Below are 24,871 nucleotides of genomic sequence, written 5' to 3'. Positions count from 1 at the left end.
TGTGACAGTTCAGTACTCTTCTCCCAGACCACAACTCAAAGGCATTGCTTCGCCTGTCACCTTATTCACTGTCCAGTTCCTACATGCATAATCATTGGAAAGACTATGGTTTGAATCAGATGCACCTTAGTCTTTAAACTGACACCACTGCTCTTCAGAACTTTGGAGTGGTTTCTGACAGCAGAATTTCCAAATGCTGTATGTCTCCAGACTTCTGATGATAAGGGTGTGGAGTGTGGATCTAAGCAAGTTGAAACAGTTGGCAAGGTCAATCTTTTCCCCTCTATCATAATGTTGCCTACTGGCCTGGTGTGGGTTTTTGTTTTATTGATGTTGAGATATAATCCATATTGAAGGCTGCAGGACTTGATCCTCAGCAGTGAGAGTCTCAAGTCTTCTTTGCTTTCAGCAAACAAGGTTGTATAATTTGTATAACGAAGGTTGTTGTTGAGTCTTCCTCCTATCCTGATGTCACACTCTTCTTTGTAAAGTCCAGCATCTCCAAATAATTTGCTCAGCATACATATTGAGTAGATATGTAGAAAAAAAATACAGGCTTGATGCACACCCTTCCCCATTTTAAACCATCAGAGAGCTGTAAATCAAAACAATGAGATATCATCTCACCCCAGCAACAGTAGCAAAATTCTACAGAACAGCAAACAAGCTGGTGAGGATGTGGAGAGATTGGAATTTTCATGCATTGCTGGTAGGAATGGAAGGTACCATGGAAGGTAGTCTGGTGATTTCTCAAAAAATTTTAAACAAAAAGCACTGGATCCAGTTATTACACTTGTTTTTGTTGTTGTTAGGTGCTGTCTAGTCAAGTTTGACTCATAGTGACCCTATGAACAAAAGATTTGAACCCTGTTCTATCCTGTACCATTCTCACACTTCCTGACACACTAGAGTCCATTGGAGCGACACACTAGAGTCCGTTGGAGCAATCACCATGTCAATCTACCTGGTTACAGGTCTTCTTTGTCAAACCTCCACCTTTCCCAGCATCTTGCCCTTCTCTAAGAAATAGCCCCACCTAGCAACATGCCCCAAGTGTGTGAAGTGAAGCCTCATTAGTCTTGCCTCCAAAGAGTACCCTCTCTAAGACATTATGTGTTCTCTTGGCTGTCCATGGGATGTTCAATGCTCTTATCCAACACCACAGTTCAAAGCTGTCAATTGTTTTCCTGTCATCCTTATTCGTTGTCCAGTTCTCAGATGCATAGCAAGTGATCAGAAAGACTATGGACTAAATCAAATGCACCTTAGTCCTCAAACTGACATTATTACTCCTCAATAATTTGGAGAGGTCTCTAACTGCAGATTTTCTCAGTGCACTGACAATGCCTATTGGTCCAGTGGTAAGACTCTTTGCTTTCTTGATATCGAGATGCAACTAAGAATATATTCTAAAGAAATCAGAGGTGTACACCTATGTTTATTGCAGCATTAGGAAAGAAGCAGATCAATTGTTCATTAATAAAGGTATGGAAAGAGAAATCGAGGTACACTGACACAATGGGGTATTACATAACACTGAAAAACAACTGAGAACTTGTGAAACACTACACAATGTGAATGGGTCTAAAGGACATTATGCTGAGTGAAATTACTCAGTCACAAAAGAACAAGCACTGTTTAAGACCGCTGTCATAGAAATAGGATGGTTATATTGTGAAAGCAGGGAAAAAATGGATAGATATTAAAGATTGTATTGGAATAGGTGAAGAGAAAGCCAAACTAAAATAAATGGATGATCAGATATTATGTTTATGGCAATTAACAATCTGGAACAGGATATACATTACAGTTGGAATGGAAGAAGGAAAGGGAGAAAACAAAACAAATAAAATATTTATGAATGAATTTGTGTTTTATTAACTATGCAAAGGCCTTTGGTGATGTAGATAGTAACAAATTATGGGCAACATTGAGAAGGATGGGAATCCCAGAACACTTAAGTGTGCTTAGAGTGTGCTCTTGCAAAACCTATACTGAGGTGGTGTCTGAACGGAGCAAGGGAACACTGCCTGGTTTATATAATTAAAGTGCTCTCTCTTATAAAGTCCAAAACCAGAAAGTTCATGAGAGACAAACTGGGATCAAGCTTAGACAGCCTAATCTATAGTGTAAAAAGACTTCCAAATACAGCCAGAAATGTACAATTTGGAGAGGACAAAATTGATGAATGGGACCTTCTAAAGATTAAATCCCTGTAAACAAAAAAAAAACATTTTCCAACAGAGTGAAAGGAAACCTACTAACTAGGAACAAACATTTGGCAATACCATCTCAGACAAGGATCTCATAACAAAAGTTTACAGACTCCTACAGGGTTCACCACAAGAAAAAGACTGATAACACACAATTACAAAATGGGCAAAAGACAAAGAAGGACTTTTCACAAAGGAAGATATTTAGATGGACAACAGACACATGAAAAAATGCTCCAAATAACTGGCTTAGAGATGCAAATCAAAACCACAATGAGATACCATCTCACACCAGTAGCAGTGGCAAAGTTTAACAGGACAGCAATATTAAATGTTGGAGAGAATGTGGAGAGATAGAAACCCTTATACATAGCTGGTGGGATTGTAAAATGGTACAACCTTTCTAGAAGGCAGTTTGATGTTTCCTCAAAAAGCTGAACATAGACATTCCATATAACCCAGCTATGACATTGGTTGGAATATACACTGAGAAAATGAGAGCTGAGGCACAAATTCAGACTTGTACATGAACATTTATAGCAGTGTTATTCACCAAGAACGTGGAAACAGCCCAAAGGTCCAACCTTATAGAATGGATTGAGAAATTATGGTACATTCAGATGATAGAATACTACATAGCCCCCCAAGAGTAATGACTTTGTAAATCACTACCTAACTTGGGAGGGAGTGAAGAGCATTATGATAAGTGAACAAACTCTGTCCCATAAGGACAAATACTGTATAAATATCATTACTGTAGAAAGTAAAACAGGTATGAGGATCCAAGGTGGGTAGGGTAGGAGCAGAGAGGCGAGAATGGGCAGGGAGATAACCATAGGGTCAAACAGTTTGATGGTAGAGGGAGTGGTGGGTAAAACAAATGGGAAAGATCTTGTGTGAAAAACAATGTATACAAACTTTGTAAGTAAACTAGTATAAAAAATTTATTTTAAAAATGGAGGAAAACCTGTGCTCTCTCTTACTCTCCTTTTCTGCTGATACATGCTGTAAGGTTTGACTTTATCATACCTTTCTCTTCTTCCCTTGTGCCCCTTGTCCTTTTCCCCCTCTTTTTTCTTTTCACTTTAACTCTTTCATATAGCCTATCTTTCACTAGCTATGCCTCTTACTACCTAAGTAAAGCTTTTTTACTTGTTTTGCTAAATTGAAAAAAAAAATATAATAAAGGTGTGAATCAGGGTTGAATACTTTCTCCAAACCTAGTCAATCTGTATGCTGAGCAAATAATTCAAGATGCTGGTCTCTATGAAGAAGAATGTGGTATCAGGATCGGAGGAAGACTTATCAACAACCTTCATTATGCGGATGACACAACCTTACTTGCTGAAAATGAAGAGGACTTGAAGTGCGTGTGGCAGAACAACTTTCAATATGAATTACATCCCAATATCAAGAAAACAAAAATTCTTACCACTGGATCAGTAGGCTACATGACAGATGTAGAAAGGATTGGAATTGACAACAATTTAATCTTATTTGGATCCACAATCAACACCCTTAGTACCAACAGCCAGGTGATTAGGAGATGTATCACATTGGGAAAGTTTGCAATCAGGTACCTCTACAAATTACAGAAAGGTGAAGATGTCAGTTTGAAGATTAAAGGTGAGCCTGATTCAGGTCATGGTCTTTTTAATCACTTGCTATGTATGCCTCTAAGAGCTGGTTAATGAATAAGGATGACAGAAGGAAGATGTATGCCTTTGAGCTGTGGTGTTGGATAAGAGTACTTAATATCCCATGGGCTGCCAAGAAAACAGACATGTCCTGAAGAAAGTGTAGCCAGAATGCTTCTTACTGGCAAAATTGACAAAACTTCATTGCACATATTTTTGGGAAAGGGATATCATGCTTGGAAAGGTGGAAGATAGGCAAAAGAAAGGGAGATCCTTAACAAGACAGATTGACAAGGTAACTGCAGCAATGGCTCAAGCATGTCAGAAATTATGAAGCTGGTACAGGATAGGACAGAATTCACATTATTGTTTAAAGGGGCTATGAGTCACACTTGAGTGGATATTACCTAATAACAACAACCTTGTGATCTGGACGAAAATTTACAAAGAAATTTCTTTTCATTCACTTATTCACATTGTTTGTTAGGTGCTATTGATGATCAGCAATGATATTCCTGGTGCTACCACCTACTCTAAACGCAGTTTGAATTTCTGGCAGTTCTCTGTACTGTTACAGCCATTTTTTTGATTATCTTAAGCATGTGCAATATTAATAATATTGTTTGATAATTTTACTTTCTGTTGGAACACCTTTCTTGGGAACAGGAGTATGGAACTTTTCCAGTCAGTCGGGTAGCTGTTTTCCACATTTTGTATGCTTGATTTGCTGTTAGAGGTAGAAGACTTCTCTGTCAGTATTGTGAATGGGTAAAACCAAACTGCTCCTTCGGAGTAAGGATTTTGAAGTTCTGTCTCACATACTTTGGATATGTAGCCAGGAGAGACCAGTCTTTGAAGAAGGATATCATACTTGGATGGGTGGAAGGATAGTGCAGGAGAGAAAGACCTTAGATGAGATGGATTGACTCAATAACTAGGGTACTGAGAGTAGGTGTGTCAGAGATGGTAAAAGTGGCTCAGGATAGATTTCAGAAGTATTTTTCATAGGGTCGTTATGAGTTGTAGTCAACTTGACAGCACAAGGCAGGACCAGTCCTTGGAGAGGGATGTCATGCTTAAGAGGTTGGAGGGACAGTGCAAGAGAGGAAGACCCTCAATGAGATGGACTGATTCAGTGACTAGGGTAATGGAGATAGGTATGTTGGAGACAATAAGATTGGCACAGTAAGAGCAGGGTTTAGGTCTGTTGTACATAGGGTAGCTATGAGTTGCAGGTGACTTGACAGCACATAACAACAACATACACTTGCTTGTTTATAATTTGCTCTTAGTAGATTCCTGAAAACCTTACAGACAACAGAGGACCACAGGTAGCTATAGTGTTAGAAGTAGACCCCAGATGGAAGTCAATAAAAATTAGAAGGAGCTGTATCTATAATTTAATAATCGGAACATGGAATGTACATAGTATGGATGTTGGAAAACAAACCACAAAAAAGGAAAAAATAAAATTGCCACTTAATTATACTGAATGATGATCACCGATACACTGACATATATTGTGGGTGTTTTGTCAAGGGAACACTTACTTTTCCAGGCAGTTTTGTTACATCTGTGATAATTCTCTATTGTGTCATCAGGAACCAACAGATTTTGTTAAGGTAGATGCAGAGGAGAAGCTAAAGTGTGACTGTATATTTTTAATATTTAACTTTCAGCCTAATAAACACAGACGCTGTGAAAGTATTATTTCATGTTATTCCTTTCCAAATAGGGGGAAATGTATGATGTACTTACCATTGAGTATTACTGGCAGGAACTCTCTTACATATTGATTTGCATTGGTAAGAACAAAATCCATTCTTGCAGACTTGCTCAATGCCTTCACATTCATCATGCCAAATCCTCTGAAACTGTACCTCTGTGTTTTACAGGTAGCACAGACCCTCCAGAATGCCGAGTAATTATTTCTCTGTCCACATAATCACTGTGTATTACACAAATAAATACCATAGGAGAATATGTACTCCCCTATTAACTTTTCCTCACTAGGATCTCCAGAGTTCCTGTCACACACCATGCTCCCTGACATCAGGGAAAGAAGAGCAAAGCGAGGTCAAAGGAAAGACACCAACTACAATCAAAATCTGTCTTAATCAATTTTGTCAAAATATTTAAATTTTTCAAATTTTACAAATAATGATGATGTAAACACTCAGCTAAATCCCTGAAGTTTATCTTCCTCTCAACTTGATGCCAGAATATGAGGCCAATGACACAGGGACTTAGTTGTTTTGCTCCCTCTTGCTTTTCCAAGGTTATTACAGTGCATTATGCAAAGCTTCACTCAACAAATATTTTGTGAATGTTATGCAGAATGAATTAATTTCCCTTTTTTGACCAGAAGAGAATTCTAGTGTTAAACATTTTTTTTAAATTAATGAAATAAACAGCATTTGTTCAAGTTATATAACATTTCCAGGATCAACTCTCTTTGACCATACTTTACTGCATTTTGTTATTTTTTTATTTTATTTTTTTTTATTATTTATTCTTTTTATGTGTGTACTGTCAAATTGGATCTGACTGGTACAGGAGGCGATTGTTCCTCCTTCTTCAGCAGAGCATCTGGTGGATTTGAACCACGCACCTCTGGGATTACAGTGCAGTTTCCTGCCACTAGGCCACCAGAGCTCGCCACTTTACTGCATTTTGAAAAGTTAAAAAACCTTCAGAGATTTCAATGGACATATTTAACACAGCATGACTTTTTATATGTACTTATGTCTAATTCTGCACATTTCTTAATTATTCAGCCGGTCTGTTTTCTTGCACACAGACACAAATCATCTATTCTTCATAGCATGTAATCATTACAGAGTATTAAAGGGGCAATTTACTACCTGCTGGATTAGCTATGACCTTCATAGTCCCCTCTAATGTCCTCCTGGATAATCTTGCTTGTATTTTTATATAAATGTTGAAGTCAATGTATCTAGCTCCAGAAAGGATAATATTATGTTGTTCTGTTGTTGCTAGGTGCCATCAAGTCTAGTATGACTCATAGTAACACTATGAACAAAGATCTGAACCTAATCCTGTCCTGTGCCATCTTCACACTTCCTCACACACAAAAGCCCATTGCAGTAGTAATTATATCAGTCCACCTGGTTGGGGGTCTTCCTCTCCTTCGCCAACCCTCCACCTTTTCCAACATCATGTCCCTCTCCAAAAAATAGCACCTCCTAGCAATATGTCCAAAGTATGTGAGATGAAGCCTCATCATTCTTGTCTCCAAAGAGCACTCCAGCTGCACCCTAAGACATATCTGTTCATTCTCTTGGTCGTCCATGGGATGTTCAGGGCTCTTTCCAACACTACAGCACAAAAGTGTCAATTCTTTTCTGTCATCATTATTTATTGTCCAAGTCCTCAATAATTTGGAAAGGTCCCTCACTGCAGATTTTCCCAGTGCAATCTGTTTTCTTATTTCCTGACTGCTCATACCAAAGGTGTTAATTGTGGATCCAAGCAAGATGAAGCTATTAACAGTTTCAATCTCCTCTTTATCCATCATAACACTGTCTCTCAGTCCAGTGCTTAAAAATCTCTTTTCCTGACTTTGAGATGCAATCCATACTGAAGGTTGCATTCCTTGATCTTCTACAAGTGCTCCTCATTTTCAGCAAGCAAAGTTGTGAGCCTTTAGCTTTGCAAAAGTTGGATCAATGGTGAGTAAGTTGTTTGTGATTTACTTGAAAGCTGGGGGGTAAACTGTTTGGCCGTGTCTAATTGTATTAGCAATCAATTGTAAGCTGATTAACTCTATCTGATCTCATTTACAATCAGCTTGAGTGGGAGCCTCTTCTGTGGACAAACAGGATCTGGTAAGTGGGTCTTTGTATTTAAAAGTTGGTCTGGTACTACCTGTGAGTGAGCTTTTAGCTTGGTGAATTTGGATGCTGGTGGGTAAGGGTGATTTGCTTGAAAGCTGGAAGCTGATTAACTGTATGTTGTCCTACCACTCAAAAATAGGCCACTTGTTGTGCCATTTGTTCAAAATTTAATTGTCTTGGTTTGTGTGTGTGTGTGTGTGTGTGTGTGTGTGTGTGTGTTTTGCTTTTCAAGAGAGTTTTAAAACTTTTCTCACAGAATTTCACTTTTTTTGGTTAAGATCATCCCTAGATGTTTTATCTGTTTGTTATTATTATAAATGGTGTTTTATCTTCCATTATGTTTGCTAATTGGTGCATCTGTAAGGAGCTCTCATGTGTAGGGTACTGCATGTTCGATTACCAACTGAAAGGTAGGTGATTTATATCTACCAGCTAGCTGTTCCACAGAAGAAAGACAGGCATTCTCTTCCCACAAAGAATTACAGCCTTAGAAGCTTGGTGCAGTGGTGTAATGAGTTGGAACTGACAGCAATGGGCTTGTGTGTATGTTTGTATATGTAGGTATAGCCACAGTAGTTTCCCCTTGAAATTCCTTAGGGAGCTCTTGTGGCTTAGCAGTAAGGATCTGTGCTGCCAACCCAAAGGCACATGGTTCAAATCCACCAGCTGAGAGAAAAAGATAAGCAATCTCCTCACATGTGATTTATTGCCTCTGAAAACCCACTGAAGGATCAGCTATGAGTCAATTCTGACCCCAGAGAATGCATCAACAATAGCAAGGGGAAATGCTGGCTTTGAGACTGTGTTATATACATATGTATTTTACTAGTTATGAATTTCTTTCTTTTTAAAAAATTGAAAATGGGTTAAAATTTGTCAAAACCCTTTCAATAGCATTCTTCTTAGGAAAGCAATTGACACATTGATTTATATTAATTAATTTCCTCATAGGTAGCTATCCTTGCATTACTGGAGTAAATTATACTATGTCATGATACAATATTTTAAAAGATAATGTTTAATTTTCTTTGCTAATATTTTATTAGCATTTTAAATTCATATTACTAAATGGATCTATTTCTGTGTTGTTTTTTTTTTTCAATTGTGCCCAAATCTGTCTCTGTATATGTTGCTGTGCACTGTAGAGTCAGAACTGACCCATAGCTGACCCTCTGGCTGGTTTTAAAAGGCAGTAATTGCTTGAGAGAAGATTGCCCATCCCTTTCCTATGGAGCAAATGATGGGTTCGAACCATGTGCCTTTGGAATTACAGTGCAGCTTCTTGCCACTAGGCCGCCAGAGCTCTGTTGTTACATTGCTATATACAATAAAATCTGAACTGACTCATGCCAATAAGCCACTGTGTATAATTCAGGGTCAGGAACAACTTAGAATACCATTCTTTGATCAAGATAGCCTCTTCTTGGCCACACCAACAGGCAGATATCTCTTTCTGGCCCTCAGTCTCTTGGTCCAACTTCTACTCTGCTCTGACAAGTGTTACAAAGCTCATAGCTACTCAAAAGAGTGGCCAAGGGCACCTCATCTACCAGAATGCACCAACCTGAAGGCAATGAAGCTCTCTTGATCTGTTAGTCAACATACCCACTCTAACTGTCTTACTCTGTGGGGTGGGAAGTCCACTGAACCAACTCACACATTTCTGGGTTCTGCTCCCACCACAACTCCCCATCCTATGCTGTCTCCAGTATTCAGCTTGCTCATACTCTCTGCCTCTGTCTTCTGGGCCTAGGTTTTCAGGTCCTGGGGGCATGCTCTGCTCCCATCTTTTATCTCTGCTCTGGGACTGATATACTTTTAAGATTAGCAACATGGCAAAACTAACCAATCCCCTTATTATGGTTCCATACACCATATATACGTGGTCTCACTTCCACAAGGGTTCCATGCACCTATTTCCATTAAGCAAGCTGTCAGATATCCTTACTGGACCATAAGCATTTTATGCATGTTATTGTTATGATGTACCATTGAGTTGCAACTGACCTATAGCTGACCTTCCAGCGGGTTGTCAGATGCAGTAAATCACATGTATTTTAAAATAAATAAATTCTTAATAGTATTGATAAAATAGACCAACTACACACCAGAAATTTTTAAGGAACTATTGTAAGCTGAAGGGTTCAGTATGAAGAGAAGAGAAATGAAAGGCATAAAAACAATAGGCCAAAATGTACAAAGAACAGGTTCTATACTTTTCTACATAAGTGAATACTGTCACATAAGACTTATACGTATGCATATACTTGCTTCACAGGGAGAATAAACATTTTCCTCCTTTGTCTATGCCCTGGAGCAGTCAATAGACACTGAGCTGATTTTGTATTTAGAGGTTTTGTAGAATTCCATTGAAGCCTGAGGGCTTTTATTTGGAACGAAAAGCTCTTTCTTACATTTGTCTATTTTGTTTATGCATTTGATTTATTTAAAGCTATTACATCTAGTAGGCTTAGTTTTGCAAAGTTCTTTCCCCCCAAATACATTTTTTAATTTTTCATTTATTTGTAGGGTTGACCAATGTATCTGATGACCTCCTAAGTTTCCTGTTTTGATGTATATTTCCCCTTTTGTCATTTCTTGCTTTGTTTATTTTGAATCTAATTTTATATCTTGATTTCATTTCGACTTGCAAATTTTTTTGAGCTGAGATTACATCCTTAAACTATTATTGTTTTAAAGTTTAAGGAATTTGTTAATTTATCTTTTTATCCTTTTCATTTGTTTCCTGTGCCTACTCTCAGACCCTACTTTCCATTTTTTCATAGAGTTTTTAAATATGCAGCATATTCTTCTATACTTTTAAGTATTTAAAACTATGACTTCTTCCTCTGATACAGGTCTGATAGTTTGACAGTTTTTAATAGATTCTGCTACACAGGGTTATACAATCACACTTCCTATAAATGTTGCAGTTTAGCTTGCACGTCTCTTTTCACTCTTTCAATAGGAAGAGGAAACACATGCCTGGAGCCTGCCCTGACCCCTGGAGAGCGGCTAGCATATCATTCACACCTGTGACTGCTTTGAGTGTCAGGGGCCACCAAGCCTTCTTCCTATTTCTAGCTGCACCATTTGCTTTTCTTGAGGTCCTGATGGTGACGCACAGAGACACATTTGCTATCTGTATAAGGAAATCTGGACTCTGGAGAAGAAAGAAAATGAAGGAATTCTGGCACTCTTGCTTTGTAAATATTTAATGTTCTTATCAAATCCTCAGATACACTTAACACTCTGCTAAAGCCTCTTGCTTTCCTGTACATCCCTGGGAATTTCCACACTTTATCCTGGTGAAGTCCAGTTTTTTCCTTCCTGGGTGTGGCCCATGACATAGCACTCTTTCTTCTTTAGCTCAACTCTTTTCCCAACCCTTCATCCTGGACCTCACCCACTCTCAGTAGCAGGTCTGGTGGAAAGTATGAGGCAACTTTGGGTAGACTGAAGCTGTGCAGGAACAGGGTAAATAGCAATGAAGAAGGTCCAGAGAAGGGTGGTGGTTCCATCATAACACTGACAGGTAGATCAATGATGATGTGGACAGCATGATGATTTGGACACTGAAACTGGTTCTCACAGTAGAAGAGATGGTAGGGGGGTATGGCTGAGGAGGCAAAGGTAGTAACTTTATCTTAGAATTGATCCAATCTACGAAATAAGAGACTCTGGCAAAAACTCCAGGAAACACAGGATCTGAGCAACCGTTTCCCCAGCTTACTACTCCAATTTGTCGCCAGGTGTCGTTGAATTCACAGACAAGTGGGCCACCAGAGTCACCCTGGGGGGAGAAAAAATTTTCTCTGAACTGAGAGTGTTGGCCCTGTCCACTTCAACACCTGCCTCTCAATCAACCAGGGAACAATCAACTATCTCTTCCTGGGGAATATTCTATGGAATCGGGGACACTTCTCTTTGCCTTTTACTGGCCCCATCTCATTGGCTGTAAAACACAGGACCCAGAGATCGAGTGGGAACAACCTTGCTTATAGTTGGGCTGGGCTGCATTCATTGTTGACAACCTAAGGGCAAGAAAGAAAGGTAGCGAGGAGCCCAGCAAGAAAGGTACGCCCACAGCTACAGATCTATGGCCACAGGGGCGAAGAAGCAGCAGGCCATGGTCACTGGAAAGATGTGGAGTTCTGGCCTGGTGACATACACTGGGGTCCACGGGAGTGGGGATATCTTGAATGGGTCTTCTACCTTGTCTGGCCTGATCATCACTACAAGTGTATACTTGGAGCCCCATAGAGCCATGGCTATTGGGACTCCTCTGATTTGTGCCACACTCCCAATAAAATATTCTTATGTTTAAATCAACCAATACATCTGAAAACCACTTGTTTCAACCTTCTAATTGATGGGGTGCTCACCTCACAAACAGACTTTGGCTTCATAATGTACCCAGCACACAGCATGTCAGGCCGAATCATAAATGGGCTTCCATAGAGCATTGCACATATCCTACTTGGAACCAGAGGTAACAGGATCTCCTGCAGAGTTTCTGAAGGTAAACCTGTTGGGAAAGGTTAAGGCCAGTAAAAGGCTCCTCTAGTGGGTTCATTCTTCAGCAAAGTAAGAAAGAGAAAAAAAAAAAGAGTACCACACAAAGCAGCCAGTGAGGAACTATTATCATATTATCATAAACTAAATGGGTGATAATCTATTGTACATAGTAAAACTTGAGCCTGTAGTGACTTGGGAGTCAGTTCATGAACTTAATTAATGTCTATCTCTAGGAGTAAATAGGATGAAAACCATAATACTACTAATGATATTATTTCTGATTGTGCTGAGCTTGGGAGGCAATAAAACAGAAAGAGAAACCAACAGAAGAATTAGATGGGATGCAAACAGGAGTGAAGGGCAATGGAGTCCCCAAACTCAAGAGATTTTTCATGTTGGAATAAGCAACTAGTTCAAAAATTACAAAAATAGGGTTTAGAAAACAGAGTTTAACAGTTAAGCTCAGTATTGAGGACTTCTGTTTCTGGCCATGACAGAGTAATTAGAAATGACCTTTCTTGTAAACAAGTTATTACGTGCTAATGAGTAAGAACCAACACATAGCTAACCTTTTAGTGGGTTTTCTGAGGTATAAATTGCATGGGAGGAGAATGCCCATCTTTCTCCTGTGGAGCAGCTGGTAGATTTGAATAGCCTGCCTTTGGGTTGGCAGAATAACTCCTTACTATATGCTACCAGAGCACCCTTTGTTAACAACTAGATAATACAAAACAAAAACACAACTGAACTCACTGCTGTTGACTCAATTATGACTCACAGCAAGATTTTCCATCATGTTTCTGAGTCTGTAAATCTTTACAGAAGACTGCCCAGCAGAGCGCCACTGATTAATTTAGACTGACCTCCTTTGGGTTAGCAGGTCAATGTGTTCTATTTTATTCCATCACCCCTTATAACAAGTAGAAAATGGTATTGGCATGTAAAACAATAGTTTTCACAGCAGGTTATGCAGGACTTAGACCCCTGACAAAAAAGAACACTGAGACAAAGAGACAAAGAAAGACATTAAGCTTCAGGAGAGAAAGTGCAGGAAGTGAGACACTGCTGCCTAGAGCAAGCCCTATGGGCTATTTGTGGGGAGATGGGACTGAAACTTGCCTGGGGAAAGGTGCCTCTATTTGGGGATCCTTGTTTCTGTGGCTATGGGGCCATCCCAAGGGCAAAACAGGAAAACAGAATTTGGAACACAAAGCCACAAGCATGGGAAAGATATTCTCAGATTTCTGAACTGACACACTGCACTGCAAAAAAGAGAGTTAACTTGAACCGCCTCCCCCTAGACAGAAATTGTTAGAGTGGAGCACCTGGTCTCATACCACTTGGTCACTCGACAGACAAAGAAGGACAATAGAGTTTGGGACAGGGGACTACATTAAGGCGAGATTCCTGGAGGGCTACTGTGTAGAAGAGGGAGAACCTGAAGGATTTTAGGAAAGGCAAAATTTCCCAGAAAGGACTTTCAATAGAGTGAATGGCTCACCCCATAGACTGAACATTTTAATCTGGCAACTAATCAATAACTTCATAAAGATAAAAATTACCAGCAACTACAGTGAAAAACAAAGAACTCATAAAACAGTGTTCAAAATGAATGACTTTGGAGGACATTATGCTGAATGAAATATCTCGGTCACAAAAAGGACAAGTACTGCATATTGCCACTGTTGTAAAATGGGACTAACATCGGGGTTGGGGGGAGACTCAGAAAGTGGGGATAAATAATGTATACTGCATTGAAACAGATGAGGGAGAGAACTGTTTAAAAGCAATATATGATTAGGTATTATTATCATGATAGGCGTCCAGAATGAAGGCTGCATAGTGGAGTGCACTTAGGGGGAAGGACTGTATAATAATGAAAGAATTTTTCCTTTACTTTTCAAAGAGAAGAGCGAATTGGGGAGGGAGGGGTGGGCAGGAATAAAAATGCAACAATGAAAGAGTGGAAATCTAAAGTCTCTGTGAATGTTCATTAAGATTAATAAAAAAAGAAAAAAAAGAATTGCCAACAACTTATGCAGACATAATAGAAATGACCTAACAGTTATCAAGAAAAACTTCACATAATGTCAAGAAAGCAGAAGGCAGCTTCAAACACTGTGACTAAACAAACTAAGCCTTCTAAAAAAAAACCCTAAAAACAAAAAACAAAAAAAACCAGAAAACCACACACAACACCAACACACACACACACACACACACACACACACCCCAGAGAATAGTGCAGACCCAACAAATACCTAAAAGTCAAGAAGGTAGATAATATAAGTCGATATGGAGCAATTCAAACAGCTACTAAAGAAAGTTCAAGTGATGGAAGAAACAATGGAAGGCATAAATAAAGGAAATCCCCTAGAGGGAGAGAACCAGAAAAAAATATATTCATGAGGGGTTATTTGAACAGCTACAGAAGGTGCAAATGATGGAAGAAACAGTGGAAACCACTAAGAAAGCAAACATTCCAGAGACATGGTACCAGAAGAAACATATTCATGAGGAGGAACTTACATAACTATAGAAGAAAATGCAAAAGATGGAAGAAAGAATGGAAACAATAGATAAAGAGGTACAAGAACTTTAAAAAAATCACCACAATATAGAGAGGGTATAGCCAGTACAGTACTGGAAATAACAGCAATACATGAAAATGCAATCCAGAATATTAAGACCAAAATGACAGAAGTGTCCAACATGCTGGAGGGACAAAAAAGTAGAATAGAAGAGATGGAATAGAGTCAGTGAGGTGGAAGAAAAGAATCTCCATGGAAACAGACTAAAAGAAAAATCAGAGGTGAGACATAAAGAAAATAAAGAAAACACTGGAACCATGTGGATGACAGCAAAAGGAACAATGCACATATGATTGGAATTCCAGAAATCACTGAAAAAATTGTGGAAGAAGTACTAGAAGAAAACTTCTCAGGTATTATGAAGAATGAGGAAATCCATAGAAGCTCAGTGAATACCAAATAGACTAGACTCAAAAAGAACACACAAAGACTTATCATAGTCAAATTCTCCAAAATAAAAGATAAGGATGGAATACTAAGAGCAGCATGAGAAAAACAGAGTCACCTACAAAGGAAAAGCAATACAATTAAGTTTTCTTTTTCAGCATAAGCCATGCAAGCAAGAAGACAATAGTATGGCATATACAGAATAAGAGAAAGAAAACAACTGCCAATCCTATACCAAACAAAGCTCTCCATCAAATATGAAGGAGAAATTACATCCTTTGCAGAAAAGAATTTAAGGAATTTGAAAACAAGACCAAATCTACAAGGAATTTTAATGAAAGTTCTTCACACAGTGGCACCAAAGGAAAGTGGATAGACCATAGTAACAAGAAACAATTAAAAAAGAAACACAGAAAAATGGCAACGGCAAAACCTGGCCTGTCAATGATCACACTTAGTGTGAATGGGCTAAATGCTGTAGTCAAGAGAAAAAGAGTAGCAGAATGGGTAAAAAATCCAAAGCCCATCATTCTGTTGTCTACGAGAGACATCTAAGAAACAAAGAGAAAGACAAACTCAAAATAAAAGGCTGGGGGGGAAAATATACCAAGTAAATGGCCTCCACAAGAAAGCAGTAGTGGCAATACTAATCTCTGAAATAAAACAGACTTTAGAATTAAAAACATCATAAAAGATAAGGAAGGGCACTATATAAGCATTAAAGGCATAGTAAATCAAGAAGACATACACTAGTTAACATTTATGCATCAAATGATAGACCTACTGGGTACATAAAGCAACCGTTAACAGAATTGAAGAAAGAAACAGGCAGCACCACAATAGTGGGAGGAGACTTTATCTTGACAAAAAATAGGTCAACTCAAAAGAAAGTTAACAAAGATGCAGAAGAACTAAAGCAAACATTCAGCCAACTCAACCTTGTGAATGTATTCCCAGCACTGCACTCAACTAAAAGTAAATTCACTTTCTTCTTAAGTGCACATGGGATATTTTCCAGAATTGATCACATATTAGGGCACAAATCAAGCATCAACAAATTAAAAGATATTGAAATAATACAAATATCTTCTCAGACCACAGTGTCATAAAACTAGAAATTAAGAGGATAAAGCTTATAAAGACAACAACTTGGGAGCTAAACAACACAATCCTAGAACACAATTGGGTTATAGAAGAAATAAAGAATACAATTAAAGAAACTTCCTCAAAATAAATGATAATGAAAATACAATATACCAAAACTTCTGGGATGCAGCTAAGGTACTTCTCAGGGGAATTTCATAGCAATAGGCAAACATATAAAAAATGAAGTAAGAAGCAAAATTAATGCTGTAACTCAACACCTTCATTAAATAGAAAAAAGAACAACATTAATCCCATAGCCTCTAGAAGAAAGGAAATCATATGAACAAGAGTTAAATCAATGGGATAAAACACAGAAAAACACTTGAAACCATCAAGAAAGCTAGGAGCTGGTTTTTTAAAAGAGTCAATAAAATTGACAAATCAACGGCTAACTTAACAAAAGATAAAAAGGAGAAGACACAAATCACTTGATTAAGGAATGATAGAGGTGACATTATAACAGAACCAGAGGAAATTAAATATATAACTTCAGAATATTATGGAAAAACTATACTCTGATAAATTTGAAAAGTTAGAGGAAATGGACAAATTCCTTGAAACTCATACCCTATCCAGACTGACACAGACAGATGTAGAACACTTGAAAAGACCCATCACAAAAGAAGAAACTGAGCAGGTCATGAAAAGACTCCCCCACAAAAAAAGTCCTGGACCAGATGATTTCACAGCTGAATTTGACCAAACATGCAGAGAAGATCACAAATTCTACTTAAAGTATTAAAAAAAAAATAGAAAAAGAAGGAGCACTTCCAGAATTATTCTATGAAGCAAGCACAATCTTAATACCAAAACCAGGCAAAGATATTACCAAAAAAGAAAACTACAGACCAATATCTCTCATGAACATAGGTGCACAAATCTTTAAAAAAAAATCCTAGCCAATAGAATTCAAAAGTGTGTGTGTGTGTGTGTGTGTGTAAATTCATCATGACCAAGTGGGATTCATAACAGGTATGCAAGGATAGTTCAACACAACAAAAACAATCACTGTAATTCACCACATTAACACAACAAAAACCATATGATCTTAGCAGATGATGCAGAAAAGACATTTGACAAAATCCAACACCACTTCCTGACAGACACTCAGCAAAATTGGAAGAGAAGTTCCTCAACATAGTGAAAAGCAAATATGTAAAACCAAGAGCGAATATCATTCTCGATGGAGAAAGACTAAAAGCATTTTCCCTGTGAACAGAGACCTGACAATGATGCCCAGTGTCACCTCTTCTATTCAATATTGTATTGGAAGTGCTTGCTAGGGCAGTAAGACAAGACAAGACAAGAAAAGAAAAGAAAAGGCATCCAGGTTGGCAAAGAGACGGTTAAACTGTAGCTTTATGCAGATGATATGATAGTGTACACAGAAAATCCCAAGGACTCCACAAAAAGCCCGTGAGAGCTAGTGGACCAATTTAGTATGATAGCAGGATATAAGGTAAATTTTTAAAAATCAAAGGGATTCCTCTATACTAACAAAGATAACTCAAGAAAACCAAAGAAAGCAATGTCATTTACAATGGTTAACCACAAATGGAGATACCTGGAAGTGAACCTAATTAGAGACATAAAAGAACTGTACAAAGGAAACTATAGAACATTTCTGCAAGACACAATATAAGTTCTAAAAAAATGGACAAATGTTCCCCTTTTCATGAATAGAAAGACTCAATATTGTGAAAATGACAATCCTACCAAAAGCAATCTGAATGTTTAACATAATCACAATAGAAAACCCATATTCATTTTTCAAGGAGATCAAAAGGGAAAATGTTAAGTTTATTTGGAGAGGAAATAATATAAGCAAAGCACTTACTTCTTAAAAACAAAAATGAAAGAGGAGGCATATCACTCCCTGACCTCAAAACCTACTACACAGTGGTAGTAACCAAAACAGCATGGTACTGGTATAATGACAGGCACATAGACCAAAGGAACAGAATCAAGAACCCAGAAATAGACTCAGTTATCTATGAGCAACTGATATTCAACAAGGAAATTAAACCTATAAAATGGGGAATTGACAACCTCTTCAACAAATGGTGCTTGCAGAACTGGGCTTCCACCTGCAGAAAGCTGAAACAGGATCCACATCTCACACCATACACAAAAATCAACTCAAGGTGGATCATAGACCTGAGAGTAAAGCCCATAACCATAAAGTTCTTAAGAGACAAACTAGGATCAAGCTTAGAAGGCCTAGTCTATGGTACAGAGAAACTGCCAAATACAGTCAGAAATGCACAATCTGGAGAGGATAAAAATGATGAATGGGACCTTCTAAAGATTAAATCTCTGTGCTAATCAAAAACATTTTCAGGGTGAAAAGAAATCTACTAACTGGGAACAAATATTTTGGCAATATAATCTCATACAAGGGTCTCATAACGAAAGTCTACAGAATACTTTTGGGTCTCTGGAAGGAAAAGACTGATAACCCAATTACAAAATTGGCAAAAGACATGGAAAGATGTTTCACAGAGGATGACATTTGGATGACCAACAGACATATGAAGAAATGCTGAAAATCATTGGCAATAAGAGAGATTCAAATCAAAACCACAATGAGATACCAACATACCTCAGTGTGTTGTTGTTAATTGCCGTTGAGTCATATGTTACTCAGAGCGACCCTATGAATGGAAGACCTGAACATTTGTATAACTGTCATTATTTCTCCAAGTTCATAGGGTTTCCGGAGGTAAGCTATTTCAGAAGTGGATACTACTCCTGCTTCTAAGCTTGTTTTAATTGGAAAGCTCCACCAAACACTGTCCACCATGGGTAACCGTTATCACATTTGACACATCAGTGTCACAGTGTTTAGCATCACAGCCACCGTGAGTTACCTCTGTAGAGCAAATGGACAGATTGGTGCTATATCACTTAGAAGAATATTTGACCAAATTTCTTTTCCAATTGGAGGCCAAATACAATCAACTCACACCCAATGGCAAGTAATCATTCCACCCTAATCCTCACCAGAACTAGAAAATAAACCTCTGTAGAATCCGGCTGCTCCAGACAATTTCCCAATCTGGATTCCAGCCTCAAACTGGTGATTAAATGCTTTTTTAGATGTTATTGTTCAATGGTGTCGGGCTGAGCACAGCTCATAGCGACCCAATGAACAAAAGGCATGAAGCCTTTCTATACCTATCATTGTTTCTCCCACTTCAAAGAGTTTCCAGAGGCATGTGGTTTAGGAAGTGGGGCCACTCCTGCTTCCAAACCTGTCTTAAACTGGAAGTTCCATAAAACACTGTCCATGTTGGGTAGCCATTATGGCAATTGTTCCCCAATGGCCAAGGTTCAGCATCACAGCAAACCCAGATTACCTCAGTGTAGGAAACTGAGAGAGGAGTGCTGCAAAATATGACACTAAACCCTCAGGCCCCACTGATATTTAAATACATAGACCCAACACACACACACACACACACACACACACACACACACACACACACACGTTTGTGAGCAAAAGGCCTAAAGCCCTTCTATAACTACTGCTCTTTCTCCAGGTTCATAGAGCTTCCACAAGCATGTGGTTTAGGAGGTGGATGCCACTCCTGCTTCCAAACCTTAATCAGTCTGGGAGCTCCACCCAACACTTCCCATGATGGGTAGCCATTATGGTGTTTGGCACACCTATGGCAGAACTGTTCCATTATGGCACTTGAGACTCCAATGGCAAATAGTTCAGTGTCACAGCAAACCCAGATTACCTCAGCAAATAGACCAGAGTGCTGTATTACTTAGAAGAGCTAAATATTTTCTTCTTAAAAGAGCCAAAAAATAGTAACAAGGGATTAAAATATAATCTCTTGGGCCCAACTTTTAAATATAAGGGCCTTCCAGGAGGTTTTGTTGACTCTAAACAAGAGGCTTAAATAAAAACAACCACACGATCCACACAGATCCTAAACCAAAACAAGAGCACCATCGTACAGAGTCTACCACTTCACCTAACTCCAACATGGAGACAAGGGCCAGGCTTTATATGTTGCTGCTGTTGTCATTAAGTGTCATCGAGTGGTGACCCTATAAACAAAAGACCCTAACCCTGTTCTATAAAAATTGTCCTCTCTTTAAGTTTATAGAGTTTCCACAGGCATGTTTAGGAAGTGGATACCACTCCTGCTTCCAAGCCTGTCTTAATCTATGAGCTCTACCTGACATTGTCAATCATGCATACCCATTATGGCAATTGATGCACCACTGGCACACCGTTTAGTATCACAGGAATCCCAAGTTACCTAAGTATAGTGAAATGACAGAAAAGTGCTGTATCATACAGGAAATGTTCATTTGAAATACAATTAAATCAGGCCTGAGGGCCCAAATGACCTGTTGTTGTTGTTTTTTTTAAAAAAAACCAAACAACAAACCCTAAGCTACCTCCTCAGTCTCTCATTGGCTCCAGCGAGAGGTTCCTAGCCCACTCTCAACACTGACCAAGAAGCCAGAGCCATCTTCCATGGCACAAGAGAACTGGCCCTTCCACAGTCGCACGACTTGATTTTTTTTTTAAAAGCCTCAGCTTCCGCCCCAGTCTCTCATTGGCTCCAACGAGAGGTTCCCAGCCCACTCTCGCCACCAACTAAGAGGCCAGAGCCATCTTCCATGGCATAAGAGAACTGGCGCTTACCCCAATAGCAGTGGCAAAATTTAGCAGGGCAGCAAGTAATAAATGTTGGAGAGGATGTGGAGAGGCGGAAAATCTCATACACTGTTGGTGGGATTATAAAATGGTACAATTACTCTGGAAGACAGTTTGGCATTTCCTCAAAAATTTGAACAGAGAAATGCTGTATGACCCAGTTATTCCATTAGTAGGGGTATACCTCTAGGAAATTAGAACTGAGACACAAACAGAAATCTGAACACCAATGTTCATAGCAGAGTTATTCACCATTGCAAGAAGATAGAAACAGCCCACATGTCCACTAAAACTGAATATATTTAGAAATTGTGGTACATACAATGGAATACTACAAAGCACTCAGGAACAACGATTTTGAAAAACACTACATGATTTGTGAGAGACAGGAAAGCATTACACTGAGTGATGTAACTCAGTCTCACAAGGACAAATGTTGCATAAGACCATTATTGTAAAAATAGAGAAATAACTAGTAAAACATGTATGGGGACATAAGGGGGGAGGGGTGCTCGCAGAGGGGTTGAGAATGAGTAGGGGTGAAACCACAGGGTTGCACAGTTTGGTCCTGGAGGGAAGGGGTGAAGGAAATGGGAAGAATCTGGCAACGATGTATAAGAACTTTGTGAGCAAACCAACATAAAATAAAATACGAAAAATAAAAAGAACACTGAGGAAGTCCTGTGGAGTGTGTTGCTGATTATTCTGTCATGCATGCACAGGCAACACTCTACGAGATGGACAAAAAATGGCCATGGTGTGTTTTAATAATTCCAGACTTTCTAACAGAGTTGAAATGCTTGCATTTAAATCCAAAGAGCTGGCAAAAAGAAGTTGAAGCTGCAAGGCATTTATTAGTGAATGGGTATCCAAAGAGTACTGAGTTCTTTGGAGATAAGAAATACAAACTGTTTCACCTTTGGTAGAGCACAAAAGGAAGGAGGAATAAGTGCTTTAAGAGTAAATTAGTTTACCAGTTCAGAACAACTATGAAACCCTCACTAAAAAGGTTTTCACTCCATGGGCTTCCAATGAATAAACATGAGAAATATTGAGGGCAAGCTGGGTTTCCGAAAGGAAGTCTCTTAAACCCTTAGAGATGTAGATATACAAATGACTAGCTGTCACTGGTGGGGGCATGCACAAAACAAAAGTTGCTTCCCTGTTCTCACATCATATGTAGCAAAAGCCTTAAGTTGCTGAAGGAGAGGGTACAGAGTGTAGGTATAAACCCACTGTTTCTGGGGAAAATGGCAGGAACGAAAGTTCTATGACATTAGAATTTAAAATTCTTGGGCCCAAGAACCCACACAACTAAATCACTGCAAATGAGCAAGAACTACTATATGTCTAAGAAGCATTTTAAATACAAAACATAGCTTAGTTGCCACTGCAGGTAGAAACTATTTTCAAAGATGAAGCACACAAATATTGCCTAAGATTTTCATATCATGGCCTGTGGCACAGTTGACAATAATGTAAACTTTCTTGGTGGTTCCATGGAGGAAAGGCCTGATGATTTGTTTATGTAAATATGTCTAAAGAGGAGAAAGCAGGATAAGAGGGCACAGGGCCAAGAGCTTCTCTCTGAAAGGGCCAGAGGAACTGTGAATAACACAGCTCCTCACTGCCCCAGAGGAGAAAGCAGATAAAGAGCTCATGGCCCATAGGCCAGACTAATGGTGCCTGTGGAGCCCCAGCAACAGCAAGAGTTTTGTTTATTTGTTGGTAACTCACAGTTATGATACCAACAATGAGGTTCATTAGGGAAGGAAGCTGGAGAGTGGAAGAGGTAAAGAATATGATCTAATACAAGCCCAGGTTTTAGACCAAGTTCCAAGGCACAATTCCTCAATTAGTCCAGTCTCTGGTTTCAGTTCAGCAGTCAAATCCAAATTATAGAGCAAGATTTGCTTCAGAGCAGTTATGAGTTTCTCTATTAAGTGTCCAGCAAGAACAGCAAAAACCTTTAAGGGTTGCCAACACAAATGCAAGAAGGCTCAGGTCACACCATGCTACAGTTTCTCTACCACAATGCCATAGTCTCTCAATGATCATTACCAGGGTTTCACTCTCACCATAGTCTTGCCCTAGTCTCCCTCAAGTCTTGCTTGCCTCAACTCTTCCTGCCCAGTATGGGAAGCAGTCTTTCACTTATCGTAGTCTAACAGCTGTTGATTATTTGCAAGGTTATGCTAATTTACAAGACCATGTTAAGGTAGCTAGAGACCAGAAGGGCTAACTGTAATGATAAAAAAATACGAATTTTTAGACTAACAGCACAATTACCATTGCTGTTGAGTAGATTCTGACTCCAGGTGACGCTGTTACAGACATGCCCAGAAATATTATGAGCTCAGATCCAGACCACCATCAGAATGAGTTTCTAAATAAACCTAGTCACTCAATTTTTTTTCTTCCCCAGAGTTCCAACTAATACCTCTGAGTTAAAAAAAATTTCCTTTAGACAAGCAGATCCTCCTAAAACTGCAGACTGGTGAAGGGAGATTTACATTTGAAAAAGCAAAAACAGAGAACTTTGGCTTTATAAAAATTGGAGCTAGTAGTTTGTCATGGGACTAGCAGTCAGGAGATCAGGAGACACATTGCACTGGAAAAATGTGTCATCAGGGACCTCTCCAAATTATTGAGGAACAATGATATCACTTTGAGAACTAAGGTGAGCCTGATTTAGGCCATGATCTTTTCAAACACTTGCTATACATCTGAGAGCTAGACAATGAATAAGAATGACAGAAGAAGAATCAATACTTTGGAACTGTGGTGTTGGGAGAAGAATGTTGAATAACTAAAGGACTGCCAAAAGAACAGGTATGTCTCAGAGAAGGTGCATTCTTGGAGGCAAAGATGATGAACCTTGGTCTCACATACTTTGACCATATTTCTTGGAGAGGCTATTTGTTGGAGAGGGATATTATACTTGGGAAAGTGGAGGGATGGTGAAGAAGAGGAAGACTCTCAACCAGGAGGACTGACTCAAGCAGCAATGGACTTGAGTCAGAGAGATTGTGAGAATGGCACAGGATAGGACAGGGTTCAGAATGGTTGTTCAAAGTGTTGCTCTGAGTTATATTTGACTTAATGGCACTTAACAATAACAGGACAACTAAAAATTCCGACCGATGCAAGCCTAGCAATGAGTACCAAGAAGAAGATGTTCTCTAGTGCAAGAAAGAAAAGGATTTACCAGAGGTGTACAAAGACTGCTGAAAACAGAGTGGGGAGCAGGGATACAAAGGAAAACCTTATGCTTCACAACAGACACTAAATATCAGTATCTCATTACTGGAGGAATTTGAAGCTAAAAAGAACCCAACCAAACAGTTAACAACACCCAACAACAATAAAATCACCACTGGAGAGCTGAAAACAGTAAAAAATAATAATGAAATATAAAACCTAGTTCAACTGCACACCACATTGAAACAAACATACCCCCAATGTCATATAATGGTTGGGAGAAGTGATGGTCTACTTCAGGGTGTAAAGTCATAAATCTTTACTCTCCTTCTATAATACAACTTGGCATTCAATAAAAAATTGAAAGAGATACACACACACGCCAGTAAAGTGGGAGAAATGGAGCTGGAGAGAGAATGACTGAATTTTGCACAATCAATGGCTTATTCATAGCAAATACTTTAAGAGACATAAACACAGGTTATATACATGGATTTCACCTGATGGTATGCATAGGAATCAGACTGATTACATCTGCGGCAAGAACCACTGGAGAAGCTCAATATCAGCTGTGAAAACTAGGCTAGGAGCTGATTGTGGAACAGACCACCAACTACTCATATGCACGTTCAAGCTGAAG

The 24,871-nt window shown here is 38.9% G+C and overlaps 1 protein-coding gene across 1 annotated transcript in view; it reads right to left on the bottom strand.

The window, feature by feature from the left end:
- The window catches only part of LOC102848434 (polyserase-2-like), a 78,272-nt gene that overhangs the window by 41,836 nt on the left and 11,565 nt on the right, over window positions 1–24,871 (bottom strand). Inside the window, exons 4-5 of the mRNA XM_006894033.1 lie at window positions 12,093–12,235; window positions 11,375–11,500 (exon numbers count right to left, since the gene is read on the bottom strand). Coding sequence (XP_006894095.1) covers window positions 11,375–11,500; window positions 12,093–12,235 — 269 coding nt within the window. The remainder of the gene's footprint in view (window positions 1–11,374; window positions 11,501–12,092; window positions 12,236–24,871) is intronic.

This window comes from Elephantulus edwardii, unplaced genomic scaffold (genome assembly GCF_000299155.1).
Source record: "Elephantulus edwardii isolate Elephantulus edwardi_28Jun2011 unplaced genomic scaffold, EleEdw1.0 scaffold00133, whole genome shotgun sequence".
Lineage (NCBI taxonomy): Eukaryota > Metazoa > Chordata > Mammalia > Macroscelidea > Macroscelididae > Elephantulus > Elephantulus edwardii.
Note: the sequence above shows the minus strand (reverse complement) of the source record. Positions and strands in the feature narration are given on the sequence as shown.